At 52.7% G+C, this 25071-nt stretch overlaps 3 protein-coding genes across 3 annotated transcripts; 1 reads left to right on the top strand and 2 right to left on the bottom strand.

The window, feature by feature from the left end:
* Positions 1 to 188: 188 nt before the first annotated feature.
* HPS4 (HPS4 biogenesis of lysosomal organelles complex 3 subunit 2) lies at positions 189 to 13783 on the bottom strand. The gene is made up of 13 exons (XM_051785563.1): positions 13650 to 13783; positions 12713 to 12803; positions 12312 to 12455; positions 11285 to 11392; positions 10868 to 10984; positions 10651 to 10745; positions 9511 to 9583; positions 8817 to 8850; positions 8119 to 8215; positions 6729 to 7647; positions 4182 to 4314; positions 3207 to 3315; positions 189 to 1362 (listed from the first exon to the last, which is right to left on the bottom strand). The coding sequence occupies exons 1-13, from the start codon at positions 13682 to 13684 to the stop codon at positions 1191 to 1193; spliced, it is 2127 nt and encodes a 708-aa protein (XP_051641523.1). The 5' UTR covers positions 13685 to 13783; the 3' UTR covers positions 189 to 1190.
* On the top strand, positions 13781 to 15718 carry SRRD (SRR1 domain containing). Its single transcript, XM_051785583.1, has 7 exons — positions 13781 to 13955; positions 14042 to 14082; positions 14209 to 14345; positions 14422 to 14520; positions 14626 to 14780; positions 15015 to 15060; positions 15339 to 15718. The coding sequence occupies exons 1-7, from the start codon at positions 13807 to 13809 to the stop codon at positions 15543 to 15545; spliced, it is 834 nt and encodes a 277-aa protein (XP_051641543.1). The 5' UTR covers positions 13781 to 13806; the 3' UTR covers positions 15546 to 15718.
* A 794-nt stretch (positions 15719 to 16512) lies between these two features.
* On the bottom strand, positions 16513 to 24932 carry TFIP11 (tuftelin interacting protein 11). Its single transcript, XM_051785555.1, has 12 exons — positions 24543 to 24932; positions 23945 to 24098; positions 23557 to 23713; positions 22907 to 23034; positions 22292 to 22444; positions 20923 to 21432; positions 20271 to 20377; positions 19866 to 20034; positions 19433 to 19676; positions 18666 to 18808; positions 18009 to 18174; positions 16513 to 16957 (listed from the first exon to the last, which is right to left on the bottom strand). The coding sequence occupies exons 1-12, from the start codon at positions 24737 to 24739 to the stop codon at positions 16602 to 16604; spliced, it is 2484 nt and encodes an 827-aa protein (XP_051641515.1). The 5' UTR covers positions 24740 to 24932; the 3' UTR covers positions 16513 to 16601.
* Between the last annotated feature and the right edge of the window lie 139 nt (positions 24933 to 25071).

Below are 25071 nucleotides of genomic sequence, written 5' to 3'. Positions count from 1 at the left end.
AATCTTCCAAGAAGTTGTTTTGCAAGAATGACTGAACCAACAGGCACTGCCTGTTCAACCCCACCAGTCAGGAACTACCCTTGGCACAGAGCTAAGAGGGGGAACAGCTCACCCAACCCAAGCCATCACACTACGAACCACAAACACGACAACCAACATGACTCTGGCCGCTGACACAGTGTTAGAATGAGCCTTGGAGACTCTCCTTTATTTCCAGTCATACTGTGGGAGGGGTGTACGTACCAGCAGCAGGTTTCCAAGCCCAGCCAAACAGCTATCCATCCCTCAGGTCTAAGCAGCCATCACCACAGACCCCCCCAGCCACCACTGAGAGGGGACACTCTGTCAGAGCAGGAAGGGAACAGTTGCTGAGGGGCTACAAAACCTCTTTGGTCCCATCAGCTTAAGAGGCAGTTTCAGGGTCAACAGAGCGTGGGCAAATGGAGCATCAAGAGCAGCAAAACAAGGTCCTGCACCAGGAGGGAGGGAGCAGAAGGACACTCACACCACCACCACCATCACAGGGCCCTGTGAGGCCACAGGGTCCAGGTGTGGGCAGCAGTGGGCTGTACCATCACTGACCAGGCAGGTGTGGAGGGACAAGAACCTCCCAGAGTCACCTACAACATAAAAGCCTCCTGACAGCACCTGGAGGAGGCTTATGAGTTCTGCAGCACTTCTCCAGTCTGAGAACAGGCAGGCTCTGCTAATCAAGGTAAGGCACTACATCATGGCAGGGCTCATTCCTATGGATTATGAGATATAAATAAAGCCCAAGTCTGAGCAGGGCAAGTGCAGGCACAGACAGTGTCTGACTGACATGTCCCAAAGCCAGCGCTGCCCGGGGTCTGTGTGGCTCAGAGGAAGACGAGGTTTTACATCAGGTCAAGGCACGTGGAGAGTCTGCAGAGCACCAGGAACTGGCCCAGAGTCCATGTAAACCAAGCGCCCCAACACGGCTGTGTTCTGTCTTCAGTCTTTGGTAAGTGCTAATGTCAGTAACACCTGCCCTGGCCCCAGATGAGCTGCAGGACAGGGCAAAAAGTGACCCTTTTGAGGGTCAGGCAGGCTGGAGACCCCACAGAGGCAGGACAGAGCCTCGTGCCTCTGACGGAATAAATGGCTGAGATTTTCCTTATTGGAGATGAACATTCAGCAGGGGCTGAGACACATTGTCTGAGCACATCAGCTCACAGCAGGTTCACCCCGTGCTTCAGCAGCTTCTGCTTGGCCTTGCTGGGCAGGCTGAAGGCACTGTCATGCGGGTTGGGGACACCTGAGTTGCGGAGCGGAGCACCCAGCTGCTGGAAGTAGGTTTCCTGGACGGGATTCCGACAGGCATACACAGCTGTGGAGGCATTCCTGGCAGGGCAGCAGAGAGGGAAGAGGTCAGATTTACAGATTTGGGCCAGATTCACAGGTGGGCACTGGTGTGTTTACAGCACTGGGCTCCCAGCTACTGAGAGGGACTTTCAAATGTCTCAGCGAGGGAACACGGAGCTAAATGGGCACCAAACCCCTGCAGTGCATTCCCAGAAGACCACAGGGAACCAGACCCTTCTTCTCAAGGGTCCTGGCATCCTAAAAGGGAAAATGGGATATCACAGAACCTTTGAGGCTGAAAAAGACCTCCAAAGACCATTGAGTTCAACCTGTGACTGATCCCTACACAGTCAACCAGCCCAGAGCACTGAGTGCCATGTCCAGTTGTTCCTTGGACACCTCCAGGGGTGGGGACTCCACCACCTTCCTGGGCAGCCCCTTCCAATGCCTGATCAGCCTTTCCATGAATAAATTCTTCTAGGACCCACTCAGCAGCACTAACACCTGCGTGTCACCAGCCCAGGACACCATGAGCTGGGATGGAACACTCCTCATGCCCAGCACTCCTCCCTCTCCCACAGGAGCCCATCTCACTGCTGCTGGCCATAACCAAATCCCAGTACAGCACCTCGCAGCAGGAATCACATTCAGTCACAGGTGTGATGAAGCTCAGACAATAGCCAGATACTGTAACCACAAAAGCTGTGATTATTAACAGCAATTAAGATTAAGAACCCCCACAGAGCATTCTCCTGCAGGAAGGCTGGCATGGAGAAAAGCCAAGGACCCTGGATTCCTCCTCAAGGGAGGAAAGCAGCAACTGCTATGTTTGCTGACACCCTTCTGTGACAACTCTCCATAAAAGAAAGCAGTTTTAGTCATCTTGTTACTCAGGCTGATTCACACATGGAGTTGCTTTTTTTGGGGTAACACGGAATACACCAGCTTAGGCAGTCAGTTTAGGATTGGATTTAAGGAGCCAGTCAAGCTCATGCTAAACAAGGAGTTCTCCAGCACTGAAGTGTGTGATTCACATTCCCTTGGCAAGCTGTGCCAGAGCAGTGAAACTGTTTAATTCCCAGAAGCATCTTTATTTCATCATGTTTTGGACAAACAAGCAGGACCAGGCAGGCAGAATCTGTGCACTCACAACACAACCCCCCCAGCTCAGCTGAGGAATGGAGGGTTCGCTTCAGCCATGGCCTGGGGAAGGGATCTGGGTGTGGGGAAGGGATGTGGATGTTGGGAAGGGCTCTGGCTCTGGGGATGAGCTCTGGATGTCAGGGAGGACTCTGGCCAGGAGGAAGGGCTGTGGCTGTTGGGAAGGGCACCAGATGTCAGGGAGGGCTCTGGCCATGAGGAAGGGCTTTGGATGCCATGGAGGGCTCTGGAAGTCAGGAAGGGCTCTGGCTGTGATAAGACCATCCCGCCTGGTGCATCACAATTGAGTTTGCCATGCACATCACAGTGTGTTTCCAACCCAACAAGCCGTGTAAGAAAACAAAATCTAGGTTGCCAATTCTGGGCGCCTTTGGCTCCCTGCCGAGACACAAATTTATTAGGAACAGCTATATTTAACACTGCGTCTTAGAATCTTATGGTGCCAGGAACTGGCAATGTTTGAACATTATATCTTAATCCAACTCATGGCACCACTCAGCTGTGCCCTCAGTCCTGGTGCCACTGTAGCCTCTCAACATCCAGAACACAAAGGAACCCACAATTAAAAGCAAACTTAGGGAATAAGGCGATGTGACTGACCCTTGCCAGGAGGCACCGGTGTGGTTACAACATGTGCCAAAACCCAGCCAGACTTAAAAAGAGGTTCTCCCCTTCTGTGACCACCCAGCCTGGTGTGAGGAGGGGTTGTGAGCACCCCTTACCTGATGATCACCTCTGAGGCCGAGGGAAGCTGGCTGAAGTCAGAGTGGATCAGCGTGGCCGCCCTCAGGAAGTGCCGGTCCAGAGGCCCAGGTGTGTGGGGCAGGTTGGCTGCACAACAGGAGCAAGGGGGGGTATTAAAGGCCCACTCTGTACTGTGTCCCCATTTACTGAACAGAGAAAGGCCTTGGATCTTCCCACAGACCCTGCATAGCAGCAGAACACGCTGGTGACACCTTAAGTCCCAAGGTGACCTCAAGGCTCAGCCAAGCACATGCTGGGGTACCTTTCCCTGCAGGCAACACACATCGAGGGGTCACAAGGTGGCCTGAGGCCTGGAGTATCTAGAAACATTGGGGTTTCTCTCTCTCTTTAAAGCACTTCCAAGTTGGACAGAGCCAGGCCACTGTCTGGGAGGCTGCCAGAGAAAGGGAACAGCAAAACCAACTGGAGCAACACATGCACAGGGCTTTCTGCAGGTCAATGGTCCACCCACACCCAGGGCAGCAGCCCCCCAACTGCTGCCTGGTCCCAGCTCCTGCTTCTCACAGCCAGAAACAACTGAGAGACCCTCAGGTGTGACTGACAGACCCTCAGATGTACAGTGGGACACAAGGCATCACACCAGGGATGAATGGCTGGGGGCAATGGCTGGGTTTGAAGGGGATGTCGAGTCCTGTGCTCACACCCAGCCCTCAGCAGAACCCCAAGGGACATCATTCTGAGCAAAGCACCAGTGGCAGCTGCTCCAGCTCCCAAAGCCTCTGGCTGTCACCCAAACAAAGCCATCAACAAGTCTTCAGCAGATTATAAACTCTCAACAGACAAAGTTCCCTCAACAGGGCCTTTCAGCCAGGCTGCGTGGTAGGAGTTACAGTGAGAAATGCTTCTGAGCTGTCTGAGGTATGAGAAAAGGTTCCCCTAAAACCCATTTTCCTCACTATTCCCTCCTGCTGTTCCAGAAGATGAAGACTCACCTGTGAGGACATTCTGGACACGGTCATAGTGTGTGAAGCTGTAGGTTGTCCTGGTTGAGGCCGAGGAGTCCTTGGGCAGAGTCTCCCTCAGGTGAACCTCGAGGCCATTCAGGGAAGCCAGGCTGCTGTGGTACTGCAGACAGGGGAAAGGCAAGGGTCAGAGCTCCACCTGTGCCTCACCTGGGCTTCCAAGGAGATGCTGGAGGGCGCTCAGGTGACAGAGGGACCAGACCCTTCCATGCTCTGCTGTGCTGCCCAGGCTCCCACATGGAATGGCTGGGAAACTTGGGCACAGGGGAAAGCAGACAAGTCCCACAGCTCCCATGTCAGTGATGGAGCTCAGAACACCCTGGTCTGGTGGAAGGGGACCCTGTGGAAGGGGTCCCTGCCCATGGCAGGGTGGTGGAACTGGATGATCTTTACCAACCCAAACCATTCCTTGATCCCGTGACTCAGGAAAGGGCACTCCAACCTGAAAATAAGCCAATAAACCACCTGATGCTATTAATTCCAGGAAAATGCAGGGTTCCATTAATGTACCATCAACCATTACTCTCCAGGGCTCATTTTCACATGACTTTCAGCCACAACAAGGAATATTCCTTTGCTTCCCAGCCCTTATTACACCAGGCAGTACAAACACACACAACAACGTACACAATCAACGCCAAGCTGTTCTCCTGAGTGGACTTTCAGCTGTTCTCCTGAGTGGATGGCTGTGCTGAGGCTCCCTGGGCACAGGCAGGGCACAGGCAGGGGCCCTCCACCACTCCTGGGAAGATTAACTCCATAATCCTCATCCTGCCTGTGTGCTTTCCTCTGCTGTGGAGAGGATAAAGCCTCTGTTCAGCAGGACAGCACTGCATGGCCTATGCTTGACCCCCTGTTAAAGAACAGATTTTCCCTTCTGTGCAGTGAAATGGAGGGATTAGACCTAAAGAGCAGCAAGAAGGAAGCCCCAGAGCCTCCTGCTCCACAGGGAAAGCCTGCGATGGAACCCGCCCTCCCAGAGGTTCTCAGCTGCACAAGTAGCATATTTTACCCTTCTTTGGTGTCATTTTTGGGCCTCAAAGCATTCAAAAACATTAATTATAATGCAGCTTTTACATCCCCGAGAGCTGAGGGTCATTTTTAATCTACAGATAAACAAAAGGATAGACAAGCTGAGGTTATGTCTCAAATCCACCAGCAGAAGAGCCCAGCTGGACCTCCTCAGACAATGCTCTTCCTCCTGGGATAACTGGACATGCAATGCAGCTCTAAGGGATAACAAACACCTGCATCCACAGGAGGGTGTAGCAGAAGAGCCCAGTCACAGCCAAAATCCAGGCTGTGACAGTGCAGTTTGGGTGAGATCCAAAGCAAGGGTACGTGAGATGGAAGCAGGATGTTTGGGAAAACAGCAATCTGGATGGAATGGAGCTTTGTCGACCCTGAGGCAACACATAAAGGAAAATGGACTGTGCAATCCCTGTGCAACAGGGACAACCTTCAGCTCTCCAGAGTGACAATTCCCACCTGCCTGTTTCCCTCTTCCCCTCTTTGGAGAAGACATGGCAGAGCAGATTTGTGCAGCTGCCTGTTCCAAATGAGCAGAAAGGGGACCAAGTGCAAAAGGCACCAGCTGCACCTCCTGCCCTCAACTGATTCTGCAGCAATTCCTCCCCAGGCACATGATCCCTCCCATGCTGAGTGGGGAGATGCTCCCCAGCCTCTGTGTCCCACAGCTTCCAGGGAAAGGAGCAACCTTGAGGCTCTGCATTAGTCTGAGCTTCCCTCCACCTTCCAGTCTAGCTGGGTAAGGAAAATAGGTTGTTCCTATGGCAACTGGCATATCAAACAGGGCTCTGCAGCTTTGACTCAGCTCCTGGGAGGGAGGCAGAGGCCAGGCAGCAGCTCTGCAGGCTGATGCTTCCCAGGAAAGGCGGGGGACTGGCACATCTTGCCCCTGCAGCCTCATCAGCTCCATTCACAGGGAAGCCTTGGCACCCAAATCCCACAGCAGAGTAATTTGGGATTGCTCTGATACAGCCCCTGTGCAGTGCCCAAACGGCATCCTTCTCTCCAGCCTTGGGGAGCAGGTTGGGGGCTCCCACAGCCAAAGGAAACACTCCAGGACCTGCTGCCAGACACGTCTCTGGTGCTCCCAGAGGGAGAAGCTGTGATGTGCAAAGTGGGGGTTAAACAGAACAAACCTTGCTTCCCAAAAAGCACTAAACTGAGGGGTTTTCCCAGCGAATCCCAAATCCAACCCAGGCCTTCTGACGGTCACACCCACACACTCTGCTCCGGTGCTGGCACTGACAGACAACAGCAGCACCAGGAGCTGTGTGAGACAAGGCTCTCACCTCCCTGCTCGCTGCCTCACACCCTCCCACACAGCCAGGGCTGTGGTGACGAGCCCTGAGCCAAACGGCTTCGCCTTGTGCAGCACAGAGCAGGTGAAGAAAGGATGGGAAGAACGATCCAACATTCCCTCTTCAGTTGTAAACCCTGTCCCTCCCACCAGGAGGGCAGCTGAAGGTGGGAGAGATCTTTCCCACTCACCACATCTTCCATGGCACTCCGGTCCCCTCGGAGGTGGTCCTCAGCCAGCAGTGACAGCACCAGCCCCTTGATGCAGTGAACATAGAGGCTCATCCGGGCTGGATCGCCCTCTCTGCCCAACTCCACGGCAGTCCGGGCTCCCAGCCGGTCCCCTTGGGGTGCCCAGCTGCCCTCCCCACTCCTGGGACACGGCGTGTGCCCTGCTGGGTCACTGAGCAGACCCTCCTGAACCCCCACAGCTGGCAGCTGACTCCCACTCCAGAGCTGTGACTGTCCAGCAGTGCCTGGACCACCCAAACCCCACACATGGTCACCAGCAGTGCTGCCGCTCCCTCCGGACACACGGCTTTGGCTCACAGTCTCTTGCTCGTTGTGTTCTCTGGATTTCCTCCTGCTCAGCTCCTGAGCAGGAGAGGGAACAGGAGAGGAGAGGGAACTTTGGTTCTCAGCATCAGAGTGCTCAGTATCAGAGTCCACAAGGGATTTCCCCATGTCCCGACTCTCCTGCTCCCGGGCGTAAGGGTTGGGAAAGGAAAAGCCTTCCAGGTATGGACCCACAGTTTGAGCACATTCAGAAGTCCGGAGTGTGGAAGGGCTTGGGAGATGCTCTGTGTCACTCTCTGATGGGATGTGTGTTTTCCTGCTGAGCTCTGAGCTGTCACTGCCTGGTCCACTCAGGTTTGCAGCTGAGGAGCTCCTTGTGCTGGCTCCCATTCCAGGGAAGCCTGTCAGGGGACTTGCAGGGCTGCCTGACTGCAGAGCATCTTCTGGGGCAGCTGTGCCTGAAGCCTCCTCAGGGCACTCCTGCACAGATATACCATCCAGGGCTTGATTTTCATGAACTCCTGTTGACTCTGGAACTGCTTGGGAGCACGAAGCCCTCTCCTCTGCTCCGGTGCCTGCTGGGGACATGGATGCCCTAGCAGGAGATGACAAAGGGGTTAAACTACTGAGCAGGATCTGTGTGGAGTTATCCTATACCTAATAACCCCACTGCCCCCTGGTACTGATCAATGGCTGCTATAAAGAGCATCTTCCTGGGAAAAGGATGGGCTGAGATCTAACATAGGTGAAAAGCCTGGGAATGTTACATTGCAGGCTCCTGGGAATGTCCCTCCCTTGTCCACAAAGCACAAAGGCTCCAAACAGTGCTGTGAGCTGAGACATCAGGTCACAGATGGTCTGGGGAAGCAGTTCTGCTTCAGGCTGCTCACAGCAGGGATATGGACACAGGAATTCCGTCCAGCCCGAGAGGCCTTAGGCAGCTCCAACAGGCAGCAACAGGGGCCGGGTTAGTTCCAGGGAAAACAGTGACAATGACAACAAGGACACAGAGCCACGTGTGAGCTCCTGCTGCAAATCCTCTCTCTGTGTCAGGCTGGTTTCCTACCTGGCCATCCACTCCACTGGGAAGTCCCGGAGCACTGAGACTTCGTCCCCTGTTAGGAACACCGGGATGATTCGGACACCCTGCGGCAATGGAGACTCTGCAAGAGCAGTGGAGGTTTCAGGATTAAATGAACATGCCCCAACATAAAGAAGAGAGGCCAAACTCCATCAGTTTAAAGGCTTCTGCAGGTGGAATAGGTTTGCCATTATCCTGCATCCCAACTGAGCTGGGCAGCATTTGCCTACCCTCCTCATACACAGTTAAATTTTCCCTCAGCGTTTCTTCCTAACCATCCTGGCAGATCATCTCTAAACTGATGCTGAGAGATGATGACTGGAGGTTTGGACTGCAAGAATCAGCCATCTGTTGTCAGGGCTCCATCAGGGCCAAGTAGGCACATGAGGAACTGGAATGAAGGCAGGCATGTTGGGAATCTGCAGAACTGACAAACCCAAAAGAGCAAACCCTCTGCTTAGCCAAGGGAAGGAGCTGGTTCTGATTACACAACACCCACTGGTACTGCTGACTAGTGCCAGCAACACCCTCTGGGATATACTGGATATACTCCTGCATCCAGCAGGATCTTGGATGTGAATCCCTGAGAACCAGCTCATGCTCCCATGCAGAGAAGGCAGCCTGGGGAGTGCCTATGTGCTGCTGCTGGTGGGCACTTGGCAGCACTGCAGCTGGATGCTCACCAGGCTCCTGTGGCTCCTCATCTCCAGGATCCCTCTGCAAGAAAAGTCAAGAATCGGCTCAGTGCCACCAGGACACCCCTGCCACCCTGCTCAGCCTCCCCAAGGTCACAGCAGACCCCACATCACCCCTCCAGCAAATGCTGTGACTGGTTTATAGTGCTGGGCAGGGGTTTGTTCCTTAGAGAGCTCTCAAAGCCAAAGAGACCTTCCCAAGGACCAAAACACACCTGAAAGCCAGGACAGAGCCACAATTTGCCATTACTGCCTTCTCAGGCCACAGAAACTCAGGTCATTACACAGAAGAGCAGAGGTCTTCCTCATATCTGCATTGTGGTAGCTTTTCTGTCACATAAGTAATAACTTTTGACAAGTTTTAATGCAAACAAAAACTGCTCTATTTGTCACTTTCAGACATTCATGGTATTTCCCACTAAATATTTAAATGTGGGTAAAAAGCCAATCAAAACAACCCACAGATGAGAACTCATGAATTCAGTAACTTAAAGACTGAAAAAAACAAATTCCTGGTGCAGAAGTCTCAAAACCTTATTCAATCATAACTAATAAAGGCTTTGAGCATCAGCATCAACATTTGTCCTTCCCAGTAATGGCACGTGTCAGATCTGTGTGACAAGAGCTCCCACACCACATCCTTGCAGGTATCTGCATGCAGGGAATGTGTTCAGCAACATACCTGGCCTGGAGACTCGCTGCCTTGGAGGAGAACTTTGGCAGTGAGGGAAGGTGGCAGTTGGGTGCTCACAATCCTAAAAGGACAAAACATAGTCATAGAATCACAGAATCATGGAATGGTTTGGGTTGGAAAGGACCTTAAAGATCATTTAGCTCCACCCTCTGCCACAGGCAAAGACACCTTCCACTAGACCAGGTTGCTCCAAGCCTCATCTGACCTGGCCTGGAATAATTCCAGGGATGGGGGAGCCACAGCTTCTCTGGGTAACCTGTGCCAGGGCCTCACCACCCTCACAGGGAAGGATTTCTTCCTAATATTTAATCTAAACCTACTCTCTGTCAGTTTGAAGCCATTTCCCTTGTCCTGTGAGCAGAGAATCCTTCCCTAAAGCTCAGCCACAGGCTCCTGGGGCTCCAGGACAGGCAGAACCAGCAGCAATGCTCATGATGGACACACTGGACTTGTGCTCTGAGCAAAGTCAGTGGTGCTGCAGGAACCCAAAAATACCCTAAAGAAGGAGAGGTTTAACTCCAGTTCAAAGCCCTTTGCAGTGCTGCAGTAAGACTTAAGAGTTCACAGAACTCTGAGGACATTTGGTGACAAAATATCTCTACCAGACGCAGCAGTGATACAGTGACACACACATATGTGTGGCAGAGGCAGGACAAGGCTCTCAACTCCCTTCTCAAGCCAAATGTCCACCTCCCTGCACATGCTGCCAGCTTTAAGGTGCTGCAGTGACTCACGCCCAGCATCCTGGCCACGGGTATGAGATCACTCCCTGTCAGCCCTGGAAAACGCTCCCACTGTGGCACATTTCCAGTGCTCCTAAAAGGTGTTACTGGAACAGTTTATGCCAAAGAAAAATGGCACTTGAATGCTGCTGCCAAGGAGTTCTCGGAATTCCCCACCTCCTGCCTTTCAAGGCCACCTTAGAGGCTTTCCTTGAAGTCGTTCAGTCATCTTTGGTTGTAAGAAGCTGGAATTCCTCATGGGAAATCCTGGCTCTGTGCATTTTCTGTCAGTACAGTGGTCCTAGTCAGCAGATCAGACAGAACCACGAACACACAGACATGCCTGCACTGATCTGCAGTGGATTTAGGGGTAGGTCAAGCCTTCAGGGAACACCTGGTTACTTACAAGCCTCTGTAGAGGATGCAGCCTGCCAAGACATGGGGACAGCGCTGGCACGTCTGCAAGATGAGAGCTGCCTTCAGCAAGAGCAGGGGATCCACCTGGACAGGGAGAACCACAGGGAGTGAGGCCACAGAATTCTGGGAAATGGTCAGAGCAGCAAATAATGCACACTCCCAGGTAGGGCTGCTCCAGCCAGGCAGTGCAGAGGATTGGCTCTTACCTTGGTTTTGTCCAGATGCCAAAGAGAATTGAAAATCCTGTGGAGGTCACTGGTGTTTTTTTGGATGTGTTCAATGTACCTGTCCCACTGCCTGCCCAGCTCCTCCTGGGAAAATGCCTGTGGACAACAAAACCCCACACACTGTCACTGCACAGGTGTTCCTGCATTGGGGATGGGAGATGCAATTCATGTGGGACAGAGCCTCTGAGGGACAAATCTCGTCAGGATGAGGGGGAAGATGATACCGAGAGGAAACTGCTTTAGTCTGAACACCTAGGAAATGTTCAGCAGACACCCAGACATCCTTGGAGCAAGGGCAGGACGGGCCTGCACACTTTCCCAGGTCCCAGTTCTTGGATATGTGAGGAAGAAACACAAGAGAACATTCCAGCCCCAGGGCCAGGGGTCTCCCGTTACCGTGTAGGCGCCGCGCACGGGGCCGTTGTAGAAGGTGAAGAGGCTGATGAGCTGCTCCAGAAAGCGCCTGCAGCTCACGTCAGGGAGCTCCACTGCACAGCCCAGAACCTGCAACAGGAGAGCCAGGAATGGGGGATGTTCACTGACAAAACCCAGGCACAGCAGGTGAGAACAACTCTTATCGCTTTCCAAGGAGGACAGACAGCTCTGTCAGGCAAAACCCCCCGGGACTCACGAGTCATATGAAAAGGAAATTCAGAAATACCCACACAAGAGCCCTGGCACAGACAGGATAAATAAATGATATCAGAAATGCAATGCTTCAGACACACTTTCTTCCCACGCTAGATGACCCAGCTTGGTTCTTTAATAGCTAACAACATTTTCCTGAGATGAAGTACTTTGAAACATTCAAATTAAGTTGTTATTTACAGCAATGAAGACACTTCATTCAGCTTTTAAGTTGCTGAGGGAAGCAGAAGCATCAGGCCACGTGCCTCAGAGCAAGCCATGTGAGCCTGAAGAGCCAGTTAAATGGGGCTGACTGGTCTCAGCCCAGTTCCCAAGGGATGGTTTGGGGGCATTTTTGTCACAGCTCTGCCACACACTGTTCTTTGTATACTAAATGTCTGTGGACACAGACATGGCTCTGCAGCAGGAAATGCTGAGGGTTAGAAGGAAAGAGCAATCAGACCAGCTTGAGATTCTGTTCCCAGTCATTGCCAGTAGCCCACAGATACACACAACGATGTGGAGCTCAACATTTCACAGCCATTGGACAGGAACATCTAAAGAAATCATGTTGGGAGTAGACACACAAATGAGGTACATGAAGCCTAGTGACTTTCAGGACACAGTGACTTAAACTCAAGTTACCTTGCAATGAAATGCGTGCACTGCAAGGTCCCTCCCAGCTCTCCCCAGGCGTGCAGCCCCCACCCTGAAAAATAAACCCTCTTTGTTTGACACAGTCCTGTAGCCTCTGACTGTTCCCATTCTGTGATTGCTCCAGACCTCCTGAACTCACCCACAGATAGTCTCCATCCACCACCACAGCAAATTTGAGCTTCCTGAGGCGGATGAGGCTGGGAGGGACCCCGGAGATTTCGGTCATGCAGCGAACCACCCCTGCCATCTGCCCACACAGCAGCTCCTGCTGCTCTGGGAGGGTCTGCCCAGGGAGACAGGGAGGAGAAGCTTTAGTTTCCCTTTAAAAGAACTTGGAAAAAAATCACTACTGTAATCAGGTATAAATAAAAATTAATTATTAATTCAGTTATACAGAAAGAATTGTAAAGCATTGGAATAGGCTGCCCTGCCCAGATTAATCTGAATCTCCACCTGGGAACCAAACCATTCCTGATCCAGAACTATCAGCCCTGACCCACAATAGCCCTTTACAGGTACTGAAATGAGAGCAGACATTACCTGAGAAGGGTAAAAGTAACAGATCCCAGCACTTGTAGGATCTCCTTCCTCCTTCACCTTTGAGCCGTCGTAAAGGAAAAAGTAATTCCACCTAAAAAAGCAAAGCAGTACCAGGAATTATTTTGTATTTGAAAACTGCTGCACTTCTCTGTCTCCTTTCTATTAGTTCAAGAAGAGCAATTAAAGGTTATTACAAATGGAGAGAGACGTTGTTCTTGCACAATCACACTAAGTTTACACCCAAAAGCAGCACCGAGTGTCCCTTACAACTAAATTTGACCTTTTTTGTGGGCTTAAAATAGGTTCTATAACTCAGCAGCTCAGACAGGTGGAAAAGGATATGGACTTGTGAGATATTCTACCTGAGCCCAGGCAGTAATTGTCATTGAGCATTATCCACGTGCATTCTAAACAATTCCTGGGACCTGCTACTATTAATTCAGTTGCTGCCTGCACCCGACAGCTCTCGAGGAGCATGAGACAGAGAGTTCCCTCGGAAGACAAAATGTTATTCCACTCGTAATTTCTTTGATTCACATATTCATAACACTTTTTGTCCTCTCCTGTCGTCACATCTCGGGACAAGCTTCCCCCAGGAGTATTCCAGCAGGAACAGCCCAGGTCTGGGGCAAAGGCAAAAGACGGCTCCAAGGTGGTACCGAGGAACCCGGGAACCCGCGTTACGGCCGGGCCAGGAGCAGGAGGCTGGATCCGTTCCCGGGGCGCCTCTCCATGGCCCTGGAATGACTCCGGGAGAGGGACAGAGCTGCTGAGCCCCTGCTGGGTTCCCGACCACGGGACGGGCTCTCCGCTCCGCGACCGGTGACCGAACCCACGGTCCGGCCAGCAAAGGGCCGAAGTGCCTTCTCGGGACACCCGCCACGCGTGTCCGGCGGTGTCCGGGCGGTACGGACGGGAGGGGAAGGGGCTCACTCACCACGGCGCGGGGCCGGGCTCGGTGGGCCGGGCCATGGCTGCGGGCGGCTCCGGGATGCTCCGGGCGGTTCCGGGACGCTCCGGGACCCCGCGGTCCCTCCCGCCGCCGGTTCCGGGCGCGCCCCCGCCGGTCCCGTGACCGCCGCACGTGACCGCGCATGGCGGCGCCGGGAGGGTGGCGCGCGGCGCGCGCGCGGCGGCGGCGGCGGGGCCGGGACCGGGACCAGGACCGGGGAAAGGAGGAGGAGGAGGAGGAGGAAGGCGGTACCGGCACCGAAGCGGTGCTGCGGCGGCTGCGGGAGGCGCGGTGAGTGCCCGGCCCCGGCCCCGGTCCGTGTGTCCCCTCCAGCCCCGGGGCTGCCGCGCCCCGCTGACACCGCGCTCTCCCCGCAGGGACGATCTGCTGAGCTCCGGCTTCTGGGCGGCGAGCGCCGGTGAGTGCGGGGAGCGGGAGGGGAGAGCAGGGGGAACGGGAGGTGCGGGGGCAGCGCGGTGATGACGGAGGGCGGCGAGAAGCGGCCCCGTCCCCGCCGCGCTGACCGCGCTCCCCGCGCCCGCAGGAGCCGTGCGGGCCCCGCTGAGCGGCCCCGCCGAGCCCCCCGCCCGCTGCGTCTGCTACGGGCTGGGCCGGTTCGCCGCCTGCCCCGCCGCCCGGTACCAGCTCGCCTTCCTGCTGCTGCTGCTGGAGGAGCTGCGGGTGAGCACCGGGGCCGGGGAACGCCGGGGGCACCCCCCGGGCCGGCCCCCGCCCACGCCACCCCTCTGCCCCGCAGGTGCCGCCCGCCCGGTGCGCCCTGTTCGACCCGGCCTTCTCTGCGCGGGAGGCGGCGGCGCTGGGAGCGCTGGGGCTGCGGCTGCTCCCGGAGAATGAGGTGAGCGGGACTCCCGGCTCGGCCGCCGGGACCCCCGGGGCCAGACCCCCTCGGGACCCCGCGGCCAGGGCTCAGCAGTGACGGGAGACGCCGGTTCTCGGGCAGGAGGGGAAACACGGCGTGGGGGACTCGGCCACGCTGTTCTACATGGTGCACTGCGGGAAGGCCTTGTACAACAACCTGCTGTGGAGCAACTGGAGCCCAGTGGCACTCTCCAAACTGGTCATCATCGGGAACAGCTTCCGAGGGATCGAGGAGAGGTCTGTGCATGCCCCGGAGACTCTCTGATGCCTCCAACCCCACTTTTCTCTCCTCCCTCCCTCCCTCTACTCCTTATATTCCTTGTGACAGCAAGGTCCCTGTTTTGCTCATTTTCGTTGCCATCAGTTTTACAGTCATGAGCCCTCTTTCCCCTTCTCTGTTCCACCCCCCTGTACAGAAAACCCGCCTCACAGAAACCTTGTGTCTAACATGGGCACGTTCTGTTATTCCAGATTGCTGTCCAGAATACTGGAGAGAGATTATTCTTACATAGCAAAGGTATGAGGCAATAGTTTAACATTATTGTTTTGTGTTGACAAAGCACCTTTAATGAGAAAGAAAATGAACTGCAGTTGGAAAGAAGAGGGTGGTTGTTTTTAAAACCTTTTTCTTGGACACTGCAATATAAAAACTAATTGCCTTAGGATTGTTCAACATCTGCAGAACACTGCACACAGGGGCTGGGGGTAACATACACCATCCTCATCCTCACTGACCCAGCTTTGTAGAAAGGGACTTCTGCGTCATCTATAACTTTTTTCCCAAATGCTCTTTAGGTCTTGAAAGGGACAGAGGAAGTGGCGCTCCCGAGTCACCCCCGCTACCTGGACACCTTCAACGACACCTCCGTCCACTGGTTTCCCTTGGACAAACTGCAGGAACTCTCCCCCGAGGTCTGGAACTTTGTGGAAGAGCCAACGTACCAAGATTGTGAGGACCTGGAGATCATCAGGAATCAGGACAGAGCTGCTGCCCAGTCCTGACTGCTCCCTGTGTCAGGAGGGCTCGGATCCATATCTCTTCCCATGGAAGCTTCTGCACAGCTGAGATGAAGCTCAAGAGTGACACTGACATCAGGCTCTGCCAAAAGTGGCAGCACCTGAAAGCTGAGGTGATGGGACACTTTTGTATCTTATTTAATAAAATGTAAAGCTGAGCTTTGACTTGCACTCACTGAACTACAGCAAACTAATTCCCCTAAAACCTGCCTTCAGAACCATCTGTACTGCAGTGAGTGCTCTTTGATTCTCTCCCCTTGCATGAACAATTCAAGGCCTTTGCACATACTACTCACATCTCAAAGCATGAGGAAGAGGAAATTATCTGAGAGGAATTAGCAGCTGGAGGTGTTGATATCTAGTTCCCAGTGCAGGCTTGTAAAAGCTCTGAGAGCTGCTCAGTGCTGCTGAGTTCAGTTCTCCATCTGTTCAGTGAACAACCAGGTCAGCTCCCTCCAGGGACATAAGCCTCGGGTTTCCTCTGTGTGCCCTGAACCACTGTGGTCCCAAAGCACCTTCTGTGAGTTTGCTGGGAGAAATCTCCCTGCTCCAGCTCTGCACTGACAGGGCAGAGGGAGCACAGGCACCAGGCTGAGGGAGAGAGGTGGGACAGGTCCTGGCTGCATGTGGCAAAGAGGAGCCCACTGTGTGAGGGCCATGGGGACAGCAACTCACTGCCAGTGCAGTGCACAGGCAGCAGAAGCTGTGACATCTGTCACTGGATACCCTTGGGACTCAGCTAGACCAGCCCTTGCTCATCTCTGGGATCAGGGAATCACCTCCCATGTTCCCTTCTAACCTGCTGCTGAACCTCTGTCACAGGTGGCAATTGCACATGTGTTGGAACTCCTTTTTCCTCCCTCAGCCTGGGTTTCCAGATCGGGAAACCTGCTCTCAACACTGCCTGAACAGCTCTTCCAGAACAGAAAACCATTCTGGGATACAGCTTCAGTTTCACTATTTACAAACCTGTAACTTCTTTATTCTAAGAGTTACACTAAAGCTATTCCCCGGGAAGGTCTCTGGGTCCCCAGCAGGGCCTCACTTGGCCATGTCGATGAGGCTCTGGAGGGAGGTGGGCACCCACGTCTTCTCCCCCTGCACGAACACCACGCCCCTGTCGATGTAGATGACGATCCGGCCGAACGTGTACAGCTGCTTCCCCTCATGCCGCTTCCCGATCACAGGCATGAACACAATGTTGTGCTCCTCGGCCTTGGTCTGGATGAGGTCCTTGAAGTTCATGGGCACGGAGCTGGCAGCCACGCCGATGCCACGCTGGGCCATGTTCTCGGCCTCCCGCCGCTCCTGCATGGCCTCGTACTGGAAGTCCTTGCGCCGCTCCGTGTGTGTCAGGTAGGCGATGTTCTCCCGGGCCCCCGGCTGCATGTACCCCCCTGTGGGAGACAGGACAGTGAGAACAGGGTCCTGGTCTGTTCCCAGTGCAAGGTCTGTGGGTAACTCTGTCCAGGACACATAGACATCAACACATCTGGAGTGCTGTGTTCAATCCTGGGCTCCACAGTTCAAGACAACTGCTGAGGAGGGTCCAGCAGAGGCTACAAAGATGGTTTGGGGTCTGGAGGATCTCCCTTATGAAGAGACTGTGGGAGCTGTGCCTGGTTAGTCTGGAGGAGACTGAGAGGGGACCTTATCAATCCACACAAATATCTCCAAGGGGTGTGAGGATGGTGCCAGACTCTGTTCAGTGGTGCCCAGTGATAGGACAAGGAGCAATGGCCATAAACTAGAACACAGACATTTCCTCTTAACTTGAGGAAGAACTTTCCATGGATGGTGGCAGAGCACTGGAACAGGCTGCCCAGGGAGGGTGTGGAGTCTCCCTCTCTGGAGACATTCCAAACCCACCTGGATAAGTTCCTGAGCCACCTGTGACTCTGTCACACAGCAAGAAGGCAAGAGGAGCTCAGGATAGGATATCTCAGTCTTTGATAGACGGCAAATTCCAGGTGCTGCTCCCTCAGGCATGGCCTTCCCTTTTATACAGTGTAATTCCCTGTGAAGTCCTAACAATCTCTTTTAGGTCACAGGGAGAGTCATGTGGAAGGAGAGGGCACTGTTCTAAAGCTAAGGAAAAGAACCAGTAATCTCACTCTAAGGGGAAAAAAAGCCAGTAAATTACAGTTTTAGAAGTCAACCCATAAACGAGGGTGTCTGACAGGAAATCCACTGTAACAGGGCAAGGCTGGAACAGAATCAGTCATTTAATGGTCCAGGCAGCCACCAAAACTGTTTCTGCTTCAGTGCAGCACAGAACAATTGAGCAGCACCTCCAAGGACACAGCAAGGCAGAGCATATCGACTTTCACTGCTCATAGGAGCTGCTGCCATGCTGACAGCAGGGCCATCCCAAATCAGCCTCCCAGGAGCCACACGTGGCCTTGCTGCCATCCCAGAGCAACAGAGCCACCCCCATGAGCCACCTACCCACGCTGGAGGACACAGCCCGGTTCATGATGTCCAGAGCCTCATTAAACTTGTCTTTGATGGAGGGATGTGCCAACACCTGGTCTGAGAACATGGACTTCCAGCCCAGGTACCACTTGGTGATCTCTTCATAGTTAGGGCTGTTACTGAGCCAAGAGCAGAGCACCTGCAAAACACAGGGACATGTCAAAGGCAGCACAGGTTTGGGGAAAAGAGGTCTCACTGCCACAGAATCCCAGAATCATTCAGGTTGGAAAAGACCTCTAAGATCATCAAGTCCAACTCTTGACCCATCCCCGCCTTGTCACAAAACCAGAGCACCGAGTGCTACATCCTGTTGTTCCCTGAACACCTCCAGGGATGGGGACTCCACCACCTCCCTGGGCAGCTCCTTCCAATGCCTGGACACCTTTTCCATGAAGAAATTCCTCCTGATATCCAACTTGAACCTCCCCTGGCTCAGCTTGAGGCCACTTAGTTTATTACTGAGCTGTCACTAAAAGGAAATGCTGTGACAATCTGAGGACAGTCTGCTCTGATGGGTACAGAGCTGTGAGTGGAAATCAGCCCATTTCAGCATCATGGCAGCAATTCCTAGTCAGGAGTCACTAAAACAGTCCCCAGTAACCTCTTTCCTCAGTCCTCACAGCATCTCACCTGCAGCCACTTTGGGAAGAAGTGTTTCTCCAGCAGCCCAACAAGGCTGGAGACAGAAATCATCCCCTCCCAGTCGATCACCCAGTAAAAGGCATCCATGTGCTGCTGGTGAGGGTTGATGATGAGCTCGTTCAAACACATCCCTGGGAAAGGGGAAGGAGAGTTAGAAAAGAACCTGACTCAGGTTTATCAGTTCCCTGACATCTTTCACTACCAACACACATGATTTGAGGAGCACCTATTTATTGCACTAAGGGACACTGGGGATTTTTAAACTCTTTGGCTGATCCTGCCACCAAAACAGTGCATTTCCTCCTCCAGTAACTACAGTTTGCTGCCAGAACTCAGAAACTTAAAACCTTTGACTGGTTTTTAGCCTTTGAGCCAGTTCACGTTACAAAACTCATGATGTGAAAGCATTAGCACAGACCAAGGAATTCAGGAGCAACAGAGAGACATCTTACAGCTTGGTCCTACCTGACAGCTGTCAGATATTCCTGCTAGTTGAAGAACAGAGGAATTAGATAATTTTATAAAAAGTAAGACAGAAGACACAGAGAATAATCAGAGTAATTCCTGTACTTTTCTAAGCTGTCTGCCTCTTCATGGGATTGGTAGCAGAAAAGAAGAGGGAAGCTTGGTCTAACCTTGCTAATAACATTCTCTGAAGTAACATTGGCACCCACATTAATGAATATCTTTCCTGGGTGTCAGAGGAAAGTGCAACCAGCAGATTCCCAAAATTCAGCACTGTCTGGTTGTCTCACCTAGTTTAGGCACAATGTTTTTGACCATGAAAGCCTCCCATGAACCAGGAGTGAACACATCCTTCCAGGGCTGAAGGATGAGCTTGGCAGAGGAGTCACTGGGATGCCACTTCTGCAGGGCATTGGCCAGCTTGTTCCTGATAGGAGAGTACAGTGGCTCCAGCCGTGCCTGCATCAGGGGCAGCCAGGGGTGGATCCAGGAGTGGATCGGGACTGTGTCCGTCAGTGGATTCCAGTTTTCAACCTTGAGGTGGAACAAAAAAGATTAAGTAAGTCCATCCATTACCAGCAAGTCTTGTCCAGAAGCACAAGGAGCCGTGATGCAACCTCCAACTCCTCTATCCATCAGTCAGTTGGTGTTTTAGAAGTTCCAGTTGGAATTCAAACACTGGTTCAGAGCATGGCTTCGCTCTACCCATCCCTCTCCTCTCACCTCCTTCTGTAGCTTGGGGAAGATGAGCTGATCCAGAATGTTATCCAGTATCCACACAGGAACAACATTTACCCAGCTATCCAAGAAATCCACCATGGATCCACAGTTCCTTGGCTGCCACCGTGCCACGATGTTTCTGACATATGGCATCCAGATCTCCCACATCAGTCTGGGAAAAAAACCCAAACAATTAAATCAAAGTGAAGCTCAAAGGTATAACCCAGGCCTAAATAAATCAAATATGAACTGTTAGTTAAAGCTGCTTCTCTTCTGTAGAGGGCAGCTGGATTTCAACAGGCACAGCAAGGGAACTGTAAGGAAAGCTCCTTTGTGTCTGCTCTTTTCTGTCCCTGAGGAAACAGCATGTGAAGATGCTGCACAAAGTACAGTTCATTTGCTCTTTACCTGTGGAAAGCATCCGTCGACAGGTCCTGCCCACTGTGGGATAACAGCTGGTCATTTTCCAGAAGGCTCTTCCACTTGGCTATGATCTCTGTGCCATAGGAACAGTCCTGGGAATGATAAGGCACTCGGGGTCAAGGTCTTTATCTTTTTCCATTAATTTCAGCTGGGACCTGCACAGAACAGGCTGATGGTGTGCTGGGCTACAGCCACCATTCTCACCCCTCACAGGGCCAGCCTATCTTACCCATCCCAGCCTAAATGGCATTGAGACTTGACTGAGCATCTGTGATACCTGACAGACAGACCTCTCCTACTTTTGCTAAAAAACAACTGGAGACTTTTTTTCACCTACTTTTTCTTTCCAACATTCATAAAAGGGATTGATTTTAACCTTACAAACTCCTCAGCAAATGTTTGAGAGGGGGCACAGAGCAGGGTTTGGTTTTGTTTCTTTTCTTTTTCACCAGACTGATCAGGAATTTAGAATCACAGAACCCCAGACTGGTTTGGGTTGGAAAGGACCTTGAAGCTCATCTCCTTCCACCCCTCTACCATGGGCAGGGACACATTCCACTAGACCAGGACACTTAAGACAAAGTAGAAAAGACTGCTGAAGCCATCAAGTGAGAACTGCAGATAACCCAACACACACCTTGAGGGGATCCCAGTTCTTGAAATAATCCTTCATGAGAGGATAAACTATGGCCACTGCCAGGTCCACCCTGTCTGACATCCTGTACTCCTCGTAGTACTTGTCCTGAAGTGTCTCAAAAATCTTTGCACACTCATCCAAGGTCAGAGGGTTTTCACAGCCGGGCTGCATCCGCCTCTCACACTCCTCCACCATGTCCAGCACCTTGCTGAGGTTGCTGATGGCCTTCTCCTCGTGCGAGAGCACCTCGGACATCTTCTGGATCTCGTGGCTCAGGTTGACCACCATGTCCCTCTCGTACTGCAGCTGCCGGTCGTTCTGGATGATCTCCTGCTCCGTGATGTCGATCAGCAGCTGCAGGTTGTGCTCCAGCTCAGGCAGGGCGAACCCCTGGGGCTTGGAGTCCTTGCCCAGGGGCTGCTGGGGGCTGTCATCTGGGATGTTGTGCTTGTGGCTGATCTGGCTGTAGCTGTAATAAACCTTCTGCTCCCGGCCCGTCATGTCTATAACCTGCCAACAGACAAGGACAAACAGGTCTTAAATAAAATTGTATCTCAGAATCACAGGATCACTGAGGTTGGAAAAGACCCCCAAGATCATCGAGTCCAACCTTTGACCCATCCCCACCTTGTCAACTAGACCAGAGCACTGAGTGCCACATCCAGTTGCTTTCTGAACACATTTAAAGGAGGTAATCCCTGACTCCACATTAAAATCTTAATTACTCCAGGAGGCTGCTAATACACATTGTATCTCCAGGAGAGGATTGCCTCCACAATGGCCTTCTCCAGACGTGAGGAGTTAGAATGAATAAGGGACAACCTGGAATCAGAGCTGGAAAAGTCTCCTCCATCTCATCTCAGTTTCACTGAGCAATTCTACAAGCAGTGATCATGCCATTAGTATTCTATTAGTTAGTGCACTCAGGTACTTTTATACCTTTTTTAAAGACACCGTAATTTTACATTAATAATTTTACTAAGTACACACCAGACAAATCCCTTACTGTCCCCTTGAGGTAGAAGAAGGTTCAAACCATGTGTTTAGTTGCATAATCCCAAAAAGGACAACTGTGCTTTCAGAAGTGGGTGAGTGTTGATCTATGACTAATGTGAAACAATTATTAAACAACTTGCAATTCAAAAAAACCAAACCCACCCACATTTAATCTAATTGGCATGTTTTAAACCAAACCTGATGTCCAGGTGACACAGGGGGCTATTACCTGGTTCAGTGATGAGTCCAAAAGGCTGCACAGGCAGCTCCTAGAACTGGCTTTACCAAGGTTACTGGTGGCTAAAATGTACCCTTGACACCAAAGTGGACAAAGTGTTTCTCAGAGGTGTCACCTCTCAGGTATCAGCCTTACCTTGACCTGGGACAGCTCCTTCTGAGGGGCTGCAAGCTGCTTGTTGATCCTGCCCTTGGCTTTCAGCTCTTCCACTGTCTTATAGCTGTACTTGGGCTTCTTCTTGCCTCCGTTCGGGTCCTTCCGCCACTGACTGAGCTCCTTCTGAAATTCCTGAACAAAACAACAGGAAATTGTGGGAGCTGCTCTTTGCCGTGCCCCAAAGCTGCCTCTTTCTACAGGACAATAACCATCAGATCAATGAGGAATTCTGTACAGAAAATAACTGGGAAGTGGTGAAGCTGAGTGCCAAAGCACCACAGATGTTGTGGGTCAGTCACCCACCCTATGGCCTGTGCTTACAGGGTTGTTTGTGGTCTTTTTTTAAATTTAAATAAAAGACAAAGACTATTTACCTGGGGGGACTTTTTGTAGGTGGGACTCTGAGACAAAACCCAACAAAAAACATTACAGTGACATGAAAAATCTGTCTAAATTAAATCAACATGCTCAATCTTTGGCTTCTTACCTAAAATGAGCCCAAACAGTTTTCTCTGACACAGAAACTAACAAGAGAACTGAAGTTTGTACACACAGCACAGCAGGGAAACAGATACAGAAGAATCACACCAATACCTCCTCAGCTTCCTCTTCTGAGTCCACCACAGGGAAGTCCTGCAGGGACTGAGTGGTCCTCTCAGAGCCATAGGCCCCCACGGCACCTTTGCCTTTCCTCTGCTTGGCCTCGATGGGATTGATGATGCCTGGGAGGATGGAGAGGGGTCAGGAGGAGCAGTTTGTGTGCTGGGGGAGCACAACAGCCAGGTTTTCCCTACCAGTTACCAGAATAGCACCAAGCCCCTCGTTGGCACTCTGCCCCCAGCACTGGGGTACTTCCACCACCTCACTAATTTCCTATAAAATCACTTAATCCCAGCACACACCAAAATGCCAAAGCCCAGTATTATTCCCATCCACATTTCACTGCCTTTTTATTCTGCCAAATAAAATAACATTTCTTTTTCTGTGAGGAGTTTTATATCCTTTGGAATTTAAATCCCAATTTTTGTTCAATATTTTCTCTCTTGCAAAATACCAAGAGGAATAAATGACCACGGGCCAATTTTAACACGCCTGACTCTCACCACAGGACCTGAATCATTTACAAGAGAGGCAGGAAAATAACAGTGAAGTTTATGCCACCTTGGGCTGGCATTTCTTTAAGGAATCCATTCTCTTCTCCACATCACCAGTTAACAATAAACAACCAAACACACTGACAGTACCTTGAGCATTCTTCCCAAGACCTCTTCCAGGGACATATCCCATCTTCTGGAGAAGCTTCTGCCCAATTCCCTTAGTGTGTCTCTCCCAGCTGCCAAAATCCATGAAAGATTTGGTGCCCCCTACAAAGCCTTTCTGGCTGGGCTTGAAATTTCCTCCCTGTTAAAACACAACACAAACCCCACATCATTAGATCAATGATTTATTATTATGGTTGCTATTTTATCAATTATACAAAAGCCAGAGAAAACACCTCCCTTAATGACAGGTTTGGGTTTCTGGTTTAATTATTTCCCCCTTTTTTAGTGCTCTGTTGTAGTTTCACTGCTTTGGCTACAGTTTCACAAACACATTAGTTACACAGGTCAGAAAGTTTCCCGGAGAGCTCACTGTTTTCAACTTCTTGGGCACGAACTCCTTGGGGATCTCCTCCTGCTTCCCAGGTTTCTCATCCTCATCCGAGTCCTCGTCTGACTGTTCCTCGGCCGCCGCCTTCCTGAGTCCGGCGCTGACAAAGCTCACGGGGGCGGAGTAATCCCTGGAGCTGAGAAACACGCCGTCAGGGAACGCTGCTCCAGAGCACCTTCCTGGGGGAGCCTGGGGGCTGCTGTGCCTTACACCCGCCCAAAATGAGATATTAAAGATGGTCCAGCTGTTTGACGCTGGTTGTGCCCCTCCATCTCCCCGGACTGCAGGGACGGGGAGCAAAGGGGAAGTCCCGCAGGTGAGGGGTCCCAAAGGCAGCCCCGGGCCAGGCTGGGCTGCTCAGGGGGGTGTCCACAGCATGGGTATCCTCAGGGAACGGGGAAATCTTCACGGAAAGGAGAAAGCTCTAGGGAACGGATGAATACCCAGGGAACGGGAGGAACCCAAAAGGAACGGGGGGAGCTCCCCAGGAAGGAGAAACCTGTAGGGCACGGGGGGAGCTGCCCGGCCCGGGGCAGCCTCGGGGCTGCACAGCCCGGCCCGGCCCCGCTCCCGCCCGTACCGCTTCCCGCCGAAGCTCGGCCGCTCCTCGTCCGAGTCGCGCTCGGCCCACACGCCATAGGTCGCCTCCTCCTTGGTCTGGCGGTGCCGCTGCCGGTGCGGGTTGAACTCGTTCTGTAGGTCCCAGTCCGACACCTCGAAACTCTCCATCTCCACGCCATCGGCACCGTCCGTGCCGTACAGGTGCGACATCGACATCGCGGCAGCGCCGGGGCCTCCGGCCCGGAGACCCCCAGCCCCTCAGGGACCCCCGGCTGGACACCCCCGGCCCCTCCGGGACCGCTCAGGGATCCCCAGACACCCCAGGACCCTCTGGGACCGCTCAGGAATCCCCAGACAGCTCCGGCCGCGCCGCTAAACCGGATGAGCCCCGTTCACTTCCGGTTTACTTCCAGTTACGCTCAAACCCCGCTACAAACCATAGAGTCGCAAGGGGCGGAGCGGCCGCGCCTGGGCCGCGCCCGCAGCGCCACTCTACGGCCCGGCGGAGTATGGGGGGGAGGCGGAGCCCGCGCTGTTGAATATCAAAT

Source organism: Manacus candei, unplaced genomic scaffold (genome assembly GCF_025592945.1).
Source record: "Manacus candei isolate 608988 ecotype Guabito, Panama unplaced genomic scaffold, ASM2559294v1 h1tg000020l, whole genome shotgun sequence".
Lineage (NCBI taxonomy): Eukaryota > Metazoa > Chordata > Aves > Passeriformes > Pipridae > Manacus > Manacus candei.
The sequence above is the reverse complement of the archived record's forward strand: the minus strand, read 5'-3'. Positions and strand labels throughout refer to the sequence as shown.